The 13,987-nt window shown below is 42.2% G+C and overlaps 1 protein-coding gene across 4 annotated transcripts in view; it reads left to right on the top strand.

Moving 5' to 3' along the window:
* The window catches only part of TRIO (trio Rho guanine nucleotide exchange factor), a 238,789-nt gene that overhangs the window by 33,368 nt on the left and 191,434 nt on the right, over positions 1–13,987 (top strand). For all 4 annotated transcript variants that reach the window (XM_017524673.2, XM_017524674.2, XM_037737127.1 and 1 more), the window contains exons 7-8: positions 964–1,095; positions 12,517–12,747. In XM_017524673.2, coding sequence (XP_017380162.1) covers positions 964–1,095; positions 12,517–12,747 — 363 coding nt within the window. The remainder of the gene's footprint in view (positions 1–963; positions 1,096–12,516; positions 12,748–13,987) is intronic.

The following is a 13,987-nucleotide window of genomic DNA, read 5'->3' as shown; positions in this document are numbered from 1 at the left end:
TCACTCTTCCAACCTGAGAGGCATTAGTAAAAGAATTAGGATCGCCTATGAATAACTAAGATCACCTATGAATCTACAATCACGTATGAATAACTAATAACTACTACCTTTATATTTCTAGTTACTTTCTTCTTTGTTATTTACATGGTTATAGGCCGAGACTTCTGGCTCCTGCACTTATGGGATCTTCCCCCTACAATGGCAGCCAGGACTGTTGATAAGTCCTGGAGATGGAGGGGGTGGCAGAGCAGGAGATTGAGCCAGGATTGGGATGGCAGCTGCAGGACTGTTCGCATGGCTCAGCCTTTCCATATTTCCATGCAATTTGGGAAGGATAGGAATGATGCCTCTGCCTCATTTCCTAAGATTCACAGAGAAGTTTAGGCTCTTTTTTCTTCATCTCCTTTTAATTCTTGTTTCAATTTTCTTTTGAAACATTAGCAGAATGGACTGGCTGCTCTTTCTAATTTCAGATAAATGATTTTTAGATATCTGGAACTTTTTCCATTACATCTTAATGTAAAAGGGAGTAAGGCTGACAAACAGCTGCACAGAGAAGGAGTATCCTACTGTTGAGCCCTAGTTGAGGGGCACGTGGGAGAGTCATCTTTGCGTCCTCCCTTGCTAGGAGTGCAGGGCAGTTAGAAACATGGATTCAAAGGTGGATTGGGAAAATGTACCAGAATGCCCAAAACAGGGCTGCATTGCTCCAGGGGTACGCCCAGATCTGGGTGGCAGTCGGTTGAGGCAGATTCCTGGGACTTGCCCCAGTCCTGCTGGAACCCTGGGAGTGAGGTCCAGGAGTCTCATGTGAGTTGACGATGCCAATTGAGATGGAGAGTCAGGCATGTTACATTCTTAGGAGCTCCCTCTACTCCCCTAATTTTCAAAACCATATTAAAAATGTCTACTTCTCAATATAAATTGTCATTGATAAAACTCATCTTTTTTTAACTTTCCAAGTATATGAGCAACGTGGATTCGTGGTGTAAAGCTTGCGGTGAGGTAGACCTTCCCTCAGAGCTGCAGGATCTAGAAGATGCCATTCATCACCACCAGGGAATATATGAACATATCACTCTTGCTTATTCTGAGGTAAGTGACCAATTTTACTTCAGCTGCAAGGCAACATCATTTTTGCATCATAGCACACTGGAAGCTGGGAAAAAAAAAGTTTTGGTTAGCCTAGAAAAAGCGTATAGATTTCGAGTTAGACTGCAGTTTAGTTGTTCAACATTTGAACTCCTGTGTGTGGGGTGGGGTGGGGCAGCAGAGGAAGCAGGATGGTGAACAGGCAGTAGCCTTTCCGTTAGAGCGCTTATATGCTTAGCTTAAAGTCAAGAAAAGCTTAGTCTTTTTTTCTACACATTTTTAAGAAATGTGTATTTTGTGTGCTCTTCAGTCTAGTCAAACTCAATTTAATCTTCCTAAATGAAACCTTTTAGAGAAGATGGTCTGGATTGCAAGGCACACATTTGTCTATTTTAGAAATCTAAAGGTAACATTTTCTTTATTACTTCAGGGTATATTACATTATTTACTCATTGAATCCCTGTTTTATTTTCTGCAACCTTCTGTGCCAGACGGTGTTGTAAGGACTACGTAATGACTTACTTAATGCTCACATACTGTATCTGTCTCTGCTGTTACAAATGAAGAAACTGAGTCACAGAGATAATGACTGTGCCAGGTCAGCTGCTGGTGGAGCAGGGTATGAGCCCAAACAGGCAGGCTCCATGTTCTCAGTCACCACCTTCTGCCACCTCTGTGCCAGACCACATGGTAGCTGCTTGATGATGCAACTTTAGATGGATTGACGATTACCACCCTTGCCCATGCCTTATTCATCTGTCTCTTGAAATCAGCCTGTCTTTGTAATAACAGCTACGTTCCTGGAGGTGAAGGGGAGGGGTGTAGATAGGAATTCCTTGTGCTTACTTTTCTGCAAGGTTTTCTCCCTGAGTAAGAAGCATCTATATCTACAATGTTTTAGTTAATATGAGAGATTATCATAAGGCTTCTGTAAGAGTTTCAAAGTACCTGGAAGAGTGCTGGGCAGTGTAGATGTTTAATAAATGTTTTCTGTGTTTAAATCTAAATCTTGATCCAAACACATCCATACTTGTCAAAGTTGTTAGGAAGAAACTGGCCATTTGCATTTCATTCTGACATTTCCTGTTGTGCTTCACTGCCCAGTTGTCATTCTCATGTCCTTGGGCCTGGGTCTCTTGACCCCCGCCTAGTGTCCATGAGCGAATTAAATGGACATGCAGTTTGCTGCTACGGTTTTGCATCTCTTAAGGACATTTTGATCAATGATGGAACTGCAAATAAGACAGTGGTCCTATAAGATTATAATACTCTATTTTTACTGTACCTTTTCTATGTTTAGATACACAAATACTTAGCATTGTGATACAGTTGCTAACAGTATTCAAACATGCTGTACAGGTTTGTAGCCCAGGGGCAATGGGCTGCTCCATATAGCCTAGGTGTGTAGCTGTATCATCTAGCTTTGTGAAAGTGCACTTTGTGATGTTCACACAAGGACAAAATTGCCTAATGATTCATTTCTCAAAATGTATCCCTGATACCACATGATGTCTAACTGTATATTTGCTTCAGAATGTGAACGGTCCCCTTTCCCAGGGCAGTTGATATTTGTTTTTTTTTCTCGCCACCTTTGCCAAATAAGATTCAGTTTTTTTCAAGCAGCATTTCATGTTGCCTGTAGAATGAAAAAATAGTCAATCCTGTATTGTTTCTTAATTTTACACCAATATTTCTTAATTTGGTTGTCTAGTCTGTTGGAAACTATTTAAATAAGTGATAGCCTGTTCTATAGCAAGACTGAAAATTGAACACATTTGTAATTTTTTTAATCACGTTGGCTCATGAGGATTGTCACTTCTAAAAACTGTCAAGCTCTTTTCCTTGATGTGCCGTCTCTATGCATTGTCTAATTTTGACCTATAGCACAGAAACCAAGTGACCCTGTTACTCACACATGTAATGAGGCCTTCACTCATCTGCTTATGTGAATCTCTTGCTTTGAAGCTGTTCTGTGAGTGCAGTGGTGGGCTTGCAGCCAGCTATCTGCATGCCCTTCCTTGCTCTTGCCAGACCAAGATGGGATTGAATAGCCTTCATTCACAAGATGATTGGCAGGCCCTGGGAATGCAGCCTTTGCCTGTGCATAACTTACATCAGAATCACCTTGACCTGGCCAGTGTCATCCCCCAGCTGGCTTTTTCAGTCTCCTTGTTGCCCTTGGCAGTTTTCGTTAAGTACAGAATCTCCTAATTGTTACCAGTGCATTCTATAAAAATGGGACATCTTGGCAGAGGAGCTTACGTTTACCTATGGTATAGCTTTATTTGATTTACATTAGTACTAATAACTCAAAATAATCTGATGGGAAGTAAACAGCCTCTCAGACTGAGGTCTTAGATTGAATTTTAGCCTAAGAACATGTTTGCAACTGAGCTATAAACTCAAGGAGACAGTAATTTGAACTGGATGAACAGAAAGGATTTTGAGTAGAACATAATGAATTATTTTGCCTCTTAAATTACTTACATTTTTAAATAGTTTCAGGGCTACAGGAAAGTGGTAGAATACCACAGAGAACTCCCGCATTGCCTCGACCCAGGTTTCCTAAACTGTAGAATTTCACCACGTTGCTCCACCCTCCCTCCCCACCACCTCTCTTTCCAGTCAGCAAAGCACCATTGATACAACATGACTATCCTATCCGTAGACCCTGCTTCTATTACCCTAAGTGTTCCAGCAGTGACTCTTTCTCTTTCCTGGTCTGGGACACTGTCCAGCAATGTGCCCTACATTTAATCCACATGTCTTATCAGTCAGTCTCCTTTAAAGTGGAACATTCTTCAGTCTTTCTCTGCCTTCATGTCTTTGACATACTTAAAGAGTACAGGCCTTTCATCTTTAGATGGCCCTCTACTTGCGGATGCCCTCGGTTCTCGTGGGCTGACTCAGGCCATGCGTTTTTGGCAGTGCATGTTCTTCTCTGGGTGTCATCGCAGTGGACACAGGATGTTGACACCTCTGGCTAATAGTAGTACTCATCTTGGCCACTTGGTCAGATTGGTGTCTGCAGGGTTTCTCCAGTGCACAGTCACCATTTAAAAAACTGATCTTTGCTGCACATTTTGTGGGGAGATATTCTAGCAGAATACTAGTCTCCCTTCCTCATCAGACTTCTCCCAGCCATAGTTTCCACGGAGGATTTCTGCACATAGCAGCCATCACCTATTTCCATTATTCCTTCCGTATTTATTAGGTGGCTTTCCACCGTAAGAATGAACTTTTTTTCCTTTGTCTCGTATTTGTTTATATCAGTATGAATTTATGAAATCTTATATCAGTGGGTTATAATTTGATATTCTCTTTTGATTCCTAAATTGTTCAGACTTAGCCAGCAGGAGCTTTTTTCTGTGTCATTTTGATCTGTCCATATTATCCTTTGAGCACTTGTTCCAGGCTCATTTTGTACTTTCCCTGCGTACACTGGGATCACCCGTATCACTAAGTGGGATGGTTCCTTATAGTATTGTATGGTGTTTAGAATTTTAAAGACCTGGGTTTTCAGAGTTTTGTTTGTTTCTGAGGTGTCACTGCTTCTAGGCCCTCTGAGCAGACAGAGTTAGAAAACATATGAATGCCATCAATTCACCCCTCCACCTATCTATCTATGCATCCATCTATCCACCTAACCATCCATTGTTCATCCACTCAGCCACCCTCCATCTACCCAATCACCCATCCATCCATCTATCCAATCACCCAACCACCCATTCATCCATCCGCCCGTCCGTCCATCCATCCATCCATCCATCCATCCATCCAGTAACCCATCCAACCATCCATCCCTCCATTTATCCAGTTACTTATCCATTCTTCCATCCAACTAATCAACCACCCATCCATTCATCCATCCACCTAATCACCCAACCACCCATTTATCTGTCCATCCATCGAGTCACCCAATCACTCATTCATTAATCTGTCTGTCCATCCATCCATCCATCCAATCCGTCCATCCATCCAATCACCCATCCATTCTTCCATCCAACCATCCATCCCTCCATTTATTCAGTTACTACTTATCCATTCTTTCATCCAGCTAATAACCCAACCACCCATCCATTCATCCAGAGACCCATCCATCCATTCATTCATTCATTCACGTTATCACCCGACCACCCATTCATCTGTCCATCCATCCATTTATCCATCCATCCATCCTTCATTCTTTCTTCCAACCATCCATCCCTCCATTTATTCAATCACCCATCCATTCTTCCATCCAACCAGTCACTCAACCACCATCAGTCCATCCACCTAACCCCCATCCATTTATCCATCCACTCACCTAATCACCAAACCGCCCATTCATCTGAACATCTATCCAATCACCCATTCATTCATCCATTCATCCAGTCACCCACTCATCCACTGGACCACCCATCCACTCATTCATCCATCCATTCTCCTAATCACCCAACCACCCATTCATCTGTCCATCCATCCCTCCATCTATCCATCAGTCCAGTCACCCATCCATTCATTTATCCAACCAACCACCCAATCACCTATCCATCCACCTACATTCAACCATCTACCCATATCCATCCATCTACCGTATTACTCAACTGCCCTTCCATTCACCCAGTCACCCAACCACTCATCCACATCTGTCTAGTCCATCTGTTCATCCACCCAATCACCTAACCACCTGTCCATACATCCAGTCACCCAACTATCTATCCACCTAATCACCCAATCATCCATCCACTACCCAATCTAACCACTCATCCATTTATCCATCTACCCAACCACTTACTCACCCACCCACCCATCTATGCGTTTATCAACACACACACACACACACATACACACACACACACACACACACACACGTGTCCATGTAAAATTACTGCTGTATCTATCTGTGTCTATCTATGTTAGAAATATACTTGTATATACATTTGGAATCCAATACCTCAGGGTTCTTTGCAGTCTTTCCCTTTCTGTGTTTATTAATCTATTCTCAGGCAGCAAGAAACCTGGCTTCTGTTGTCCTTAATGTATTAACTTGTTCACTTGCTGTATTTGCTTCATTTCCCAACCGTTCTGTCTGGGTTCTCCACCCCAACCCCTACCACCTGCTCCCTTTGCCTGGCACAGGCACACCTTTGTTGGCACCACCACCTCTCATTTCCTCATTTCCTTCATGCCAACAGGGAAGGTATCAGGAAGATGGGAAGGGAAGGACTGCTTTTGTTTTTGAGTGATTTTTATTTTATACTCCTAAATCAGTGTTTTGCAGACTTGAGTGTCTTGGTTTAAAATGCAGCAGTACCCTACCCCAGAGATAGTGAATCTCCATTTTCAGAGGTCTTCCCTAGTGCTGCAGTGACTAATGCCAGATACACAGACCACATGCCAAGCAGCACTCCTGAGCTTGCTCTGAAGAGTTGGGGGTCTGCTGAGGAGGTGTCCATCCCACAGATATGGAGCTGCAGCTAAGTGCTAGACATCGAGCTGGATGCCAGATCATGTGGGGGGTAGGAATACTTATAAGCAGGGCTCGCTTTGCTTTTTAAATTTCCTTTTCCTTGCCTCCCTTTTCCGGTCCTTCCTTATTCCCTTTCTTCTCTCCTCCTCTCTTCCTTTTCTCTGCAGTTTTTTTCTTTGAACAGTGTTTATAGTTTCTAGTTTCTGATCATATAAATTTGCTTTGGGAAAGTTTCCCAGCATTTTTTTCCAAGATGCAAGCACCTGCTCTGCTGTGCTTTAATCAGACCTGCCCGTGTCACTCCTGTTAGTGCTTTAGCAGCAGCAGTGCACCTGGGCCTCCTGAACACTCACTTGCTTCAGCTTGCCAGGTCTGAGTTAATCTTGTCGGCTACGGTTGATCACAGGCGAGTGAAGCAGTGTAAATCTCGAAGATAAGTTGTAGTCATTTTTAACATTTTGAGTAAGCCAGCTCAGCTACTAGTTTTTCAACAAACTAAATTTATAAAAATGATTTTCATCTCAGTGGGCCTGTCCTGCCTCACAAGCCTCAGTGCCAGGTGTTTGGATTGCAAGGTGAGACTGCATAGCAAGAAGCCACGCATCCACCAAAGCGCCACTGCTGCAGCCACAGAGCACAAGCCAGGTGAAGTGCCATGGGGAGTTGGCCTGCTTGACCTCATGTGACTTCAGGGCTTAGTTTCTGCATCCATTTCTCAGTTTAACAAATATGCTGACTTAGTGTGTGCCTCAACAGGGCCTCATGGGAATGACTGATTTGCTGCCTGTAAAGCTGATTGAGCTCTTTTAAGGCACTGTATCAGTGGGTGATGGTGGGGTCAGTGTTATTAGCATAAGATGAAAACACACAGCAGAATGACTCACCTGGATAGGAAACTTCCTAAAACCAACTCTGTGATTTATGGGGAAGCTCAGTTCCCTTGCTGTAGAGTCACTTCTTTTTGGGGGGCACAGAGTCTTGCTCTGTCGCCCAGGCTGGAATGCAGTGGTGCGATTTCAGCTCACTGCAACCTCCGCCTCCTAGGTTCTAGCGATTCTTGTGCCTCAGCCTCCTGAGCAGCTGGGATTACAGGTGTGTGCCACCATGCCCGGCTGACTTCTGTGTTTTTGGTAAAGATGGAGTTTTGCTGTGTTGGCCAGGCTGGTCTTAAACTGCTGACCTCAGTTGACCCACTTACCTCGGCCTCCGAAAGTGCTGAGATTATAGGCATGAGACACCGCACCCAGCCGTCACTTCTGTCACAGTTGTATAAAACCTCATTAAAGATCACAGCGTTGCTGTAGCGACACAGAATGCTGTAGTCAGCATCTGCCATAATATCAGAGCCAACAGCCTGTACGACAGCAGTCTTCTTTTCACCCCAAACTCAGCTTGAGGCCTTGCAAGCACTTGAAATATCGGAGCAACAAAAGTAGAGCCCAGGTGCAGTCTGTGGAACACACAGGTCAGGCACATGTACCTGACTCATAGCAGCTGGGCCACCCCAGCTGTTTCCTGTTTTGGTCTTATTTTGGTTTTTCCTTTCTGATAATCCCAGATATATAGGTGTCAGAGAGTCAAACCGAGGTAGACTGATGTGGTTTGAATAAGAAACTGAATAGCTGAAAGAAACAGAGATCGGCATTTGGAGGTCCATCTTATAAGAACTTTGCCTGGAGAAGGAACCAGCTTTCTCTGTATTCTCCCTGAAGCATGGGAAAATGTCTGTTGTTGCCAACGCATGACCTTTCAGGAGGTAATTGACCTGCACCGTTGCTAGGAGCATCTTCTGTAGCCATCTGAAGATAGATTGGAACCTCCTTACTCAGAAGAGTTTAACTGTTTGGCTGAGAAATGTCGACTATTGCTGCAGAATAAGCTGGGTAGTCACCTGCTGACCCCTTTTCATTCTTGTCTGCCTTATTAGAACCTTGACAGAAGAATAAGTTCAGCAAGAGTTGGAGGGGAGAGTGAAATCATTCCCAGGCTTCCTGTGGAGGTCAGTGCTCTGCAGGCCGTGGCGAGCTAAGCCTTAAAAAGAATTAAAAGTGTTGGCTTTGAACACTTTATAGTGCAATTTATTTCATAAAAGTTTTGAAGGGACACTTTTTCTTACTGCAGGCTAAATGTTTTGGTGTATTTGCCTATTTTTGTTATGTCTTAGGAATGCCATTTCCTAGCGCTTCTTAGATCTGAAACACTGCATTTGTACCTAATTGATATGCCTGCCGCTCATCTTTATTTGGTCTTTGGGCAGTTGTTGCTTCTGCAGTGGTGAGCAATACTGTCTAGATATGCCCTCTTTCCTTAGGTCAGAGCAGCGTTCATCCTTTATGCAGGTGAAGAATATTCCTGCTAGAAATGCTCAGTCCTCATCTGATTTTACAGGAAATGTAGAGATGCCAGTATCAGAAACAAGAATAGGCAAGTCTCTGAATTTCTATGGGTCTTTTTTAGGGTGACATGCAGAAATCCAAGTTACAAGTCTATGTGCAGTTCTGATGAAAAGCAAATAGTCAAGAATCAGGCCATTGTTCTAGATTTTAAACAGTTTCCTTTTAAATATTATGAACAAACATATCTTTGATATGGTAAAAATTTAAGCTTACCTTTAATTACTTTTTCTGCTTTAGTTAGTGCTGGCATTTTTCTGAACTCTTTGGATACCAGAGCATTTTAGTTTCTCTATACAATGTTAATCTTTGTAACATGTGACTTTGATTGCCCTTCAAGTTTCCCAGCTGTGTATTCCAAGAAAAAGAGCATACTGAAAAGTGAGCTGATCTGATTGGTTAAAACAGAGTTTTAAACAAAATATATAACTGAAGTAAATTCATTCATCTGGTTCTGTAGTTAAGAAAGTATGGAACTATACCACATGCCATAAACTTAGGTTTCTTGTTTTAGCACTTACATTTTATATGAACTATTTTTGTCTGCTCTATACTTTACAGTCTCTTCTTTTATTAATTGTCTTCTAGTTATTCTGTACCATTTAAAAATCATTATACAACACAGCAGCAGTCTTCATAAAATTGTAGCATGTTTTTTCCACATAGTACTGTAATTGCAAAGATTAAGACACTTTGCTGAAAGTAAAAATACATATGCCATCCTTTATGTGCTTAAATAATGCTTTTTAATTGCCAAATCTACAAAACTTGTACTGAAATAATACAGAATCGTATTTGGAAAGGTTTATTGGAGAAACGCTGTTTTTGAACATGGATTTGGAGTTCCATGCTGTCTGGTTTTAGTGGGTACAAGAGGTGTTTTCTCACCTAGGGTCTTTACTGCCACTGTCACTACCAATAAATGACAGTAGTAGTGGTGGGACCAGCAGACACTTTAATCCCTGCTTATGAATTATCAGAAGGTGGAGCTTTGCTTAATGAGTTGTTTTATATTAAGATATTTGTGTATTCACTTCCTCAGCAGACAGTTCCCCTTACACCTCCACCGCTGTGAGCAATTGTGTCCTTCAGAATCCAGTCATGATCTCTGGCATGGAGATCTGTTAAACGGTTGCAGAGGCACTCAACGAAAGAAAGATTCCATGGAATATTGTTTCACAGAGTACTCCATTCTCAGTAGAAGAATATTAATGGTGTCGCAGGGATGCGTTTTGGAAACTTGGTGAGGGCTAGGAACTAATCTTGTTTTTTTGCATCGGTGGTTTAAGTTGCAAAACAATGGCTGAAGATAGAAATTGGCTTTCTGCCTATGTAAAAGAAATCCAAAAGCTGGCATTCCAGGACTAGTGTGGTAGCTCTGTTAGTAAGAGGATCTCTGGATCCTTCTGTCTTTCTCTATTGCCTTTTTTAGCAGGTGGGCTGCTGTTTTTAAGATTGCCTCAGAGTCATCAATAACTGCTGAAGCTCCAGCCATCTCATTCAAGTTCTCGGCAGCAGGGAGGAGGAAGGGGCAAGGGGAATGAGCCTACCTGCCAGCCTAGCCGCTAAACAGCTTTCCTGGAATTCCCATCCAACATATTTTACTTCTGTATATTGGCCAGTCATATGTAAGCAAGGCTGGGAAATGCTGCTTCGTAGGTGGAGTGTTGCTGTTTCTGACTGTAGGGATTTGGAGAAGCAGCTGTCAGTTTCTGGCACATGTTCATCAAATCATATGCTCCAGTGCTCATTTTCCGACATAGGTAAAAAAATTAGATATTCAGATGCTGGTCATATATATAAAACCATTGTGAATATAGCAGCTCACCTGTAGCCCTCTCATGTGGTATCTTGGTGATGCAAGTATTGAGAATGGTTTTATTGTGCTCATATTTTGAAAGGGAAAACAGCTCTTGTAAAGTTCTGAAGAAAACCAAACATGGTCTTTCTTTGATAACATGGTTGTTGGATTTATGGAAAGGATTGGAGATTTTAAACTGGGTAAAAAGAGAAAAACTATGTATTTATATGTTAAAAACAGCCTTGCTTAGATGATCACAAAAAGGAGGACATTTCTTCACTGTGTGCTGATAACCCGCTCATTTCAGAATATCCTGCTTCTCTGAATCCACCACCCAAATCAATCACAGTGCCTCCTCTCTTCAAAATCATTGCATCAGCAGTGTCCACACCAATTTCAGTGACTTCTGGGCACAGCTGAGAGCCTTGCTTTAGAAGACTCTTTAAATTTTCCGTATTTGTTTTAACTGATACTAACTCAGTGGTTAACTTGGTTCGATTTTCCCTCGTTATCTTTGGTTGTATCAGCTGAGCTCATTTCCTCTTAAGTTTTGCTGTAAGGCTGTATTAAGTGAATTTTCAACCATGAGGCGTTTGTAAGGAAAAATCAGAACTTCCAACGTCTCAAATTCAGGTGTTGAAAAGGAAACATGTTAGAATCTGGCACAACTGCATTTAGGATTAAAGGCAGCAATCAGGAAATGCTACAAGGTCACTTGCCACCAGTTTTGGTTGCCAAGGCTATGAGTTTGAACCTTTCCCATTGACCTATTCCTTGTGTGCTCTTTCTTCTTCTAAGGGCTTCTTTTAAGCTGAGCATGGGTCTGTTAAAAGTGCCCCTGAATTTGCTCCTCTTCTGCCTAGAAACCCAAGGAGGTTTTTAGATTCGGAAGTATCTGAGCAGAAGGATCATGTGAAGAGGCCTGCTTAAGACACCTGCATCCCACACCTGGTTACCTTAGGCATCACATATCTTTGTGTTGTCTGATTAGGTCACTTTTTAAAAGCACATCTGGCATAATTACTCATAAGTCTTAAGAATCACTTATAAGTAGGAAAAATATATAATGCTTTTCTTTGTAAATTACACCCTCACCTTTTCTTATTTCTTTGATTAACCTGAATGCTTTCATTTAATTGTAGTTTGAGAATAAATTGCCAGAAATCTTTTTTTAATGATGGCATTTTAATTAAAAGTACTTTTTAAAGTTAATGAACCCAATAGAATGGCATTTTGAATTTTCTTTTGTGAAGCTAAATTGCTATCCAGCTATGTCAGAAAGTTTAAGTACATATTCTTTGCCTAGTGCTAGATTGATTTCTTTTTAACTGAGACTTTAAGGAACAATTTTGTTCCATCGTGATGATCTGTTGTATGCTCTCTAACATGTCTCAAGATAATATTATTACTTTTAAATTTTAATTTGCAGATATCCCAGCAATGCAGTTTCTATTAGCTGATTTATGACATTTAAGGCAAATAGTATGCCTATTCATTGAGCAGTATCTACTACGGTGTTTTGTAGTAATTAATGTTCTTTTATTTTCACTTGGTGTTTTGCATCTTTTGGCTTTGGATGTCATTGGATATCTGATTGATTGTTTTAAATTTTATCCTATATAAAACTGCCTCTGAGTAAAACTGTTGTGTGAATGGGTATGTGTGTATATGTACGTGTGTGCCTGTGTGTGCACAAGCATGTATCCAAGGACAGCATCTGTGGCACAGACTAGACCAACCTCAGATCTTGAAGAATCACTCATTTATTTTGCGGGCAGGTGAGCCAAGATGGGAAGTCGCTTCTTGACAAGCTCCAGCGGCCCTTGACTCCTGGCAGCTCTGATTCCCTGACGGCCTCTGCCAACTACTCCAAGGCCGTGCACCATGTCCTGGATGTCATCCACGAGGTGCTGCACCACCAGCGGCAGCTTGAGAACATCTGGCAACACCGCAAGGTCCGGCTCCACCAGAGGCTGCAGCTGTGTGTTTTCCAGCAGGACGTTCAGCAGGTCAGTTTCGCGTCGTGCTCTTCTCCATGGGAAATGGGTTGTATTGGGTAGAGTTTGAGCACATCATCATATTGGGAAAACCTGTGCTGAAGGAGTGATGACTGGAAGATAAGAAGAGGAGCTTTTTTGTTGTCTGTCAGTGAAAACTGGGCTTATGAACACATGTTCAGGCTGCTATCAGCTACTCGCTCCTGTGTGCTGAACCTGGGAGGGGATGTGGGGCCTACATCGGGAAGTGTCTGAGTTTTCTTCTAGAAACAGATCATTCTCAATTATATTTATTTGTGACAATAATGCTGGTATGCTCACACCATTGTATTGTTACAATTTAGTTCAGACGTGTTTGCTTTCCAGCTACTTAAATAGTGAGGTGGTCATGCTTCCCTTCTCATGGGGTAGATAATACAGTCCATGGTGCACAGTAGGTGCTTTATAATTAGTTGTCTCATTAATGAAAAGTGGACTTTCATGACTACTCATTTCTAAGCATTGACATCTCTTTGGTTTTAAAGAAACAAGAGTAAGTCCAATTCCCCATTGATTTGCTTCCTTATAATAAGAATTTTAAGGATTAAAGGTATAGGAATAAAATAAGACATAGCTTTAAGGATAAATAATAACCATGTCCTTGCCACCAAATAGAGGGAAATACGGGGAATGAATGAGGTGTCCCTCTGGGGAGGAGGAATCCTGGGGTATGCAGGGCAGCCCATGGCCTCAGGAAGTTGGCTGGGAGCCATCATGATAAGCCTGCAGTAGAGCCACTCTCAGGATCTCAGATTTCCATCTCCCTGAGTGTCCTCTGAAGGTGAGTGAGTTTTCTACTGAATGGGCTGGGAGTTTGGAGAGTTGCCCTTTGTTCCACTGAGCCTGAGATTCTCTGTATGTCATTCACCGTCATTCTTGTCATTCTTCACTTCCCATGAGTCAGATAATTTCAAAAGACACTGAAAGGGCCAGGTGCGGTGGCTGACATCTGTAATCCCAGCACTTTGGGTGGCCAAGGTGGGTAGATCACCCTATACCAAGAGTTCAAGACCAGCCTGGCCAACATGGTGAAACCTTGTCTCTATTAAAAGTACAAAAATAAGCCTGCCATGCTGGCACATGCTTGTAATCCCAGCTACTCAGGAGGCTGAAGCAGGAGAATTGCTTGAACCCAGGAGGCAGAGGTCGCAGTGAACCAAGATCATGCCACTGCACTCAGCCTGGGCAACAGAGCAAGACTCCATCTCAAAAA

The sequence above is a fragment of the Cebus imitator genome, unplaced genomic scaffold (genome assembly GCF_001604975.1).
Source record: "Cebus imitator isolate Cc_AM_T3 unplaced genomic scaffold, Cebus_imitator-1.0 Scaffold35, whole genome shotgun sequence".
Lineage (NCBI taxonomy): Eukaryota > Metazoa > Chordata > Mammalia > Primates > Cebidae > Cebus > Cebus imitator.
The sequence above is the reverse complement of the archived record's forward strand: the minus strand, read 5'-3'. Positions and strand labels throughout refer to the sequence as shown.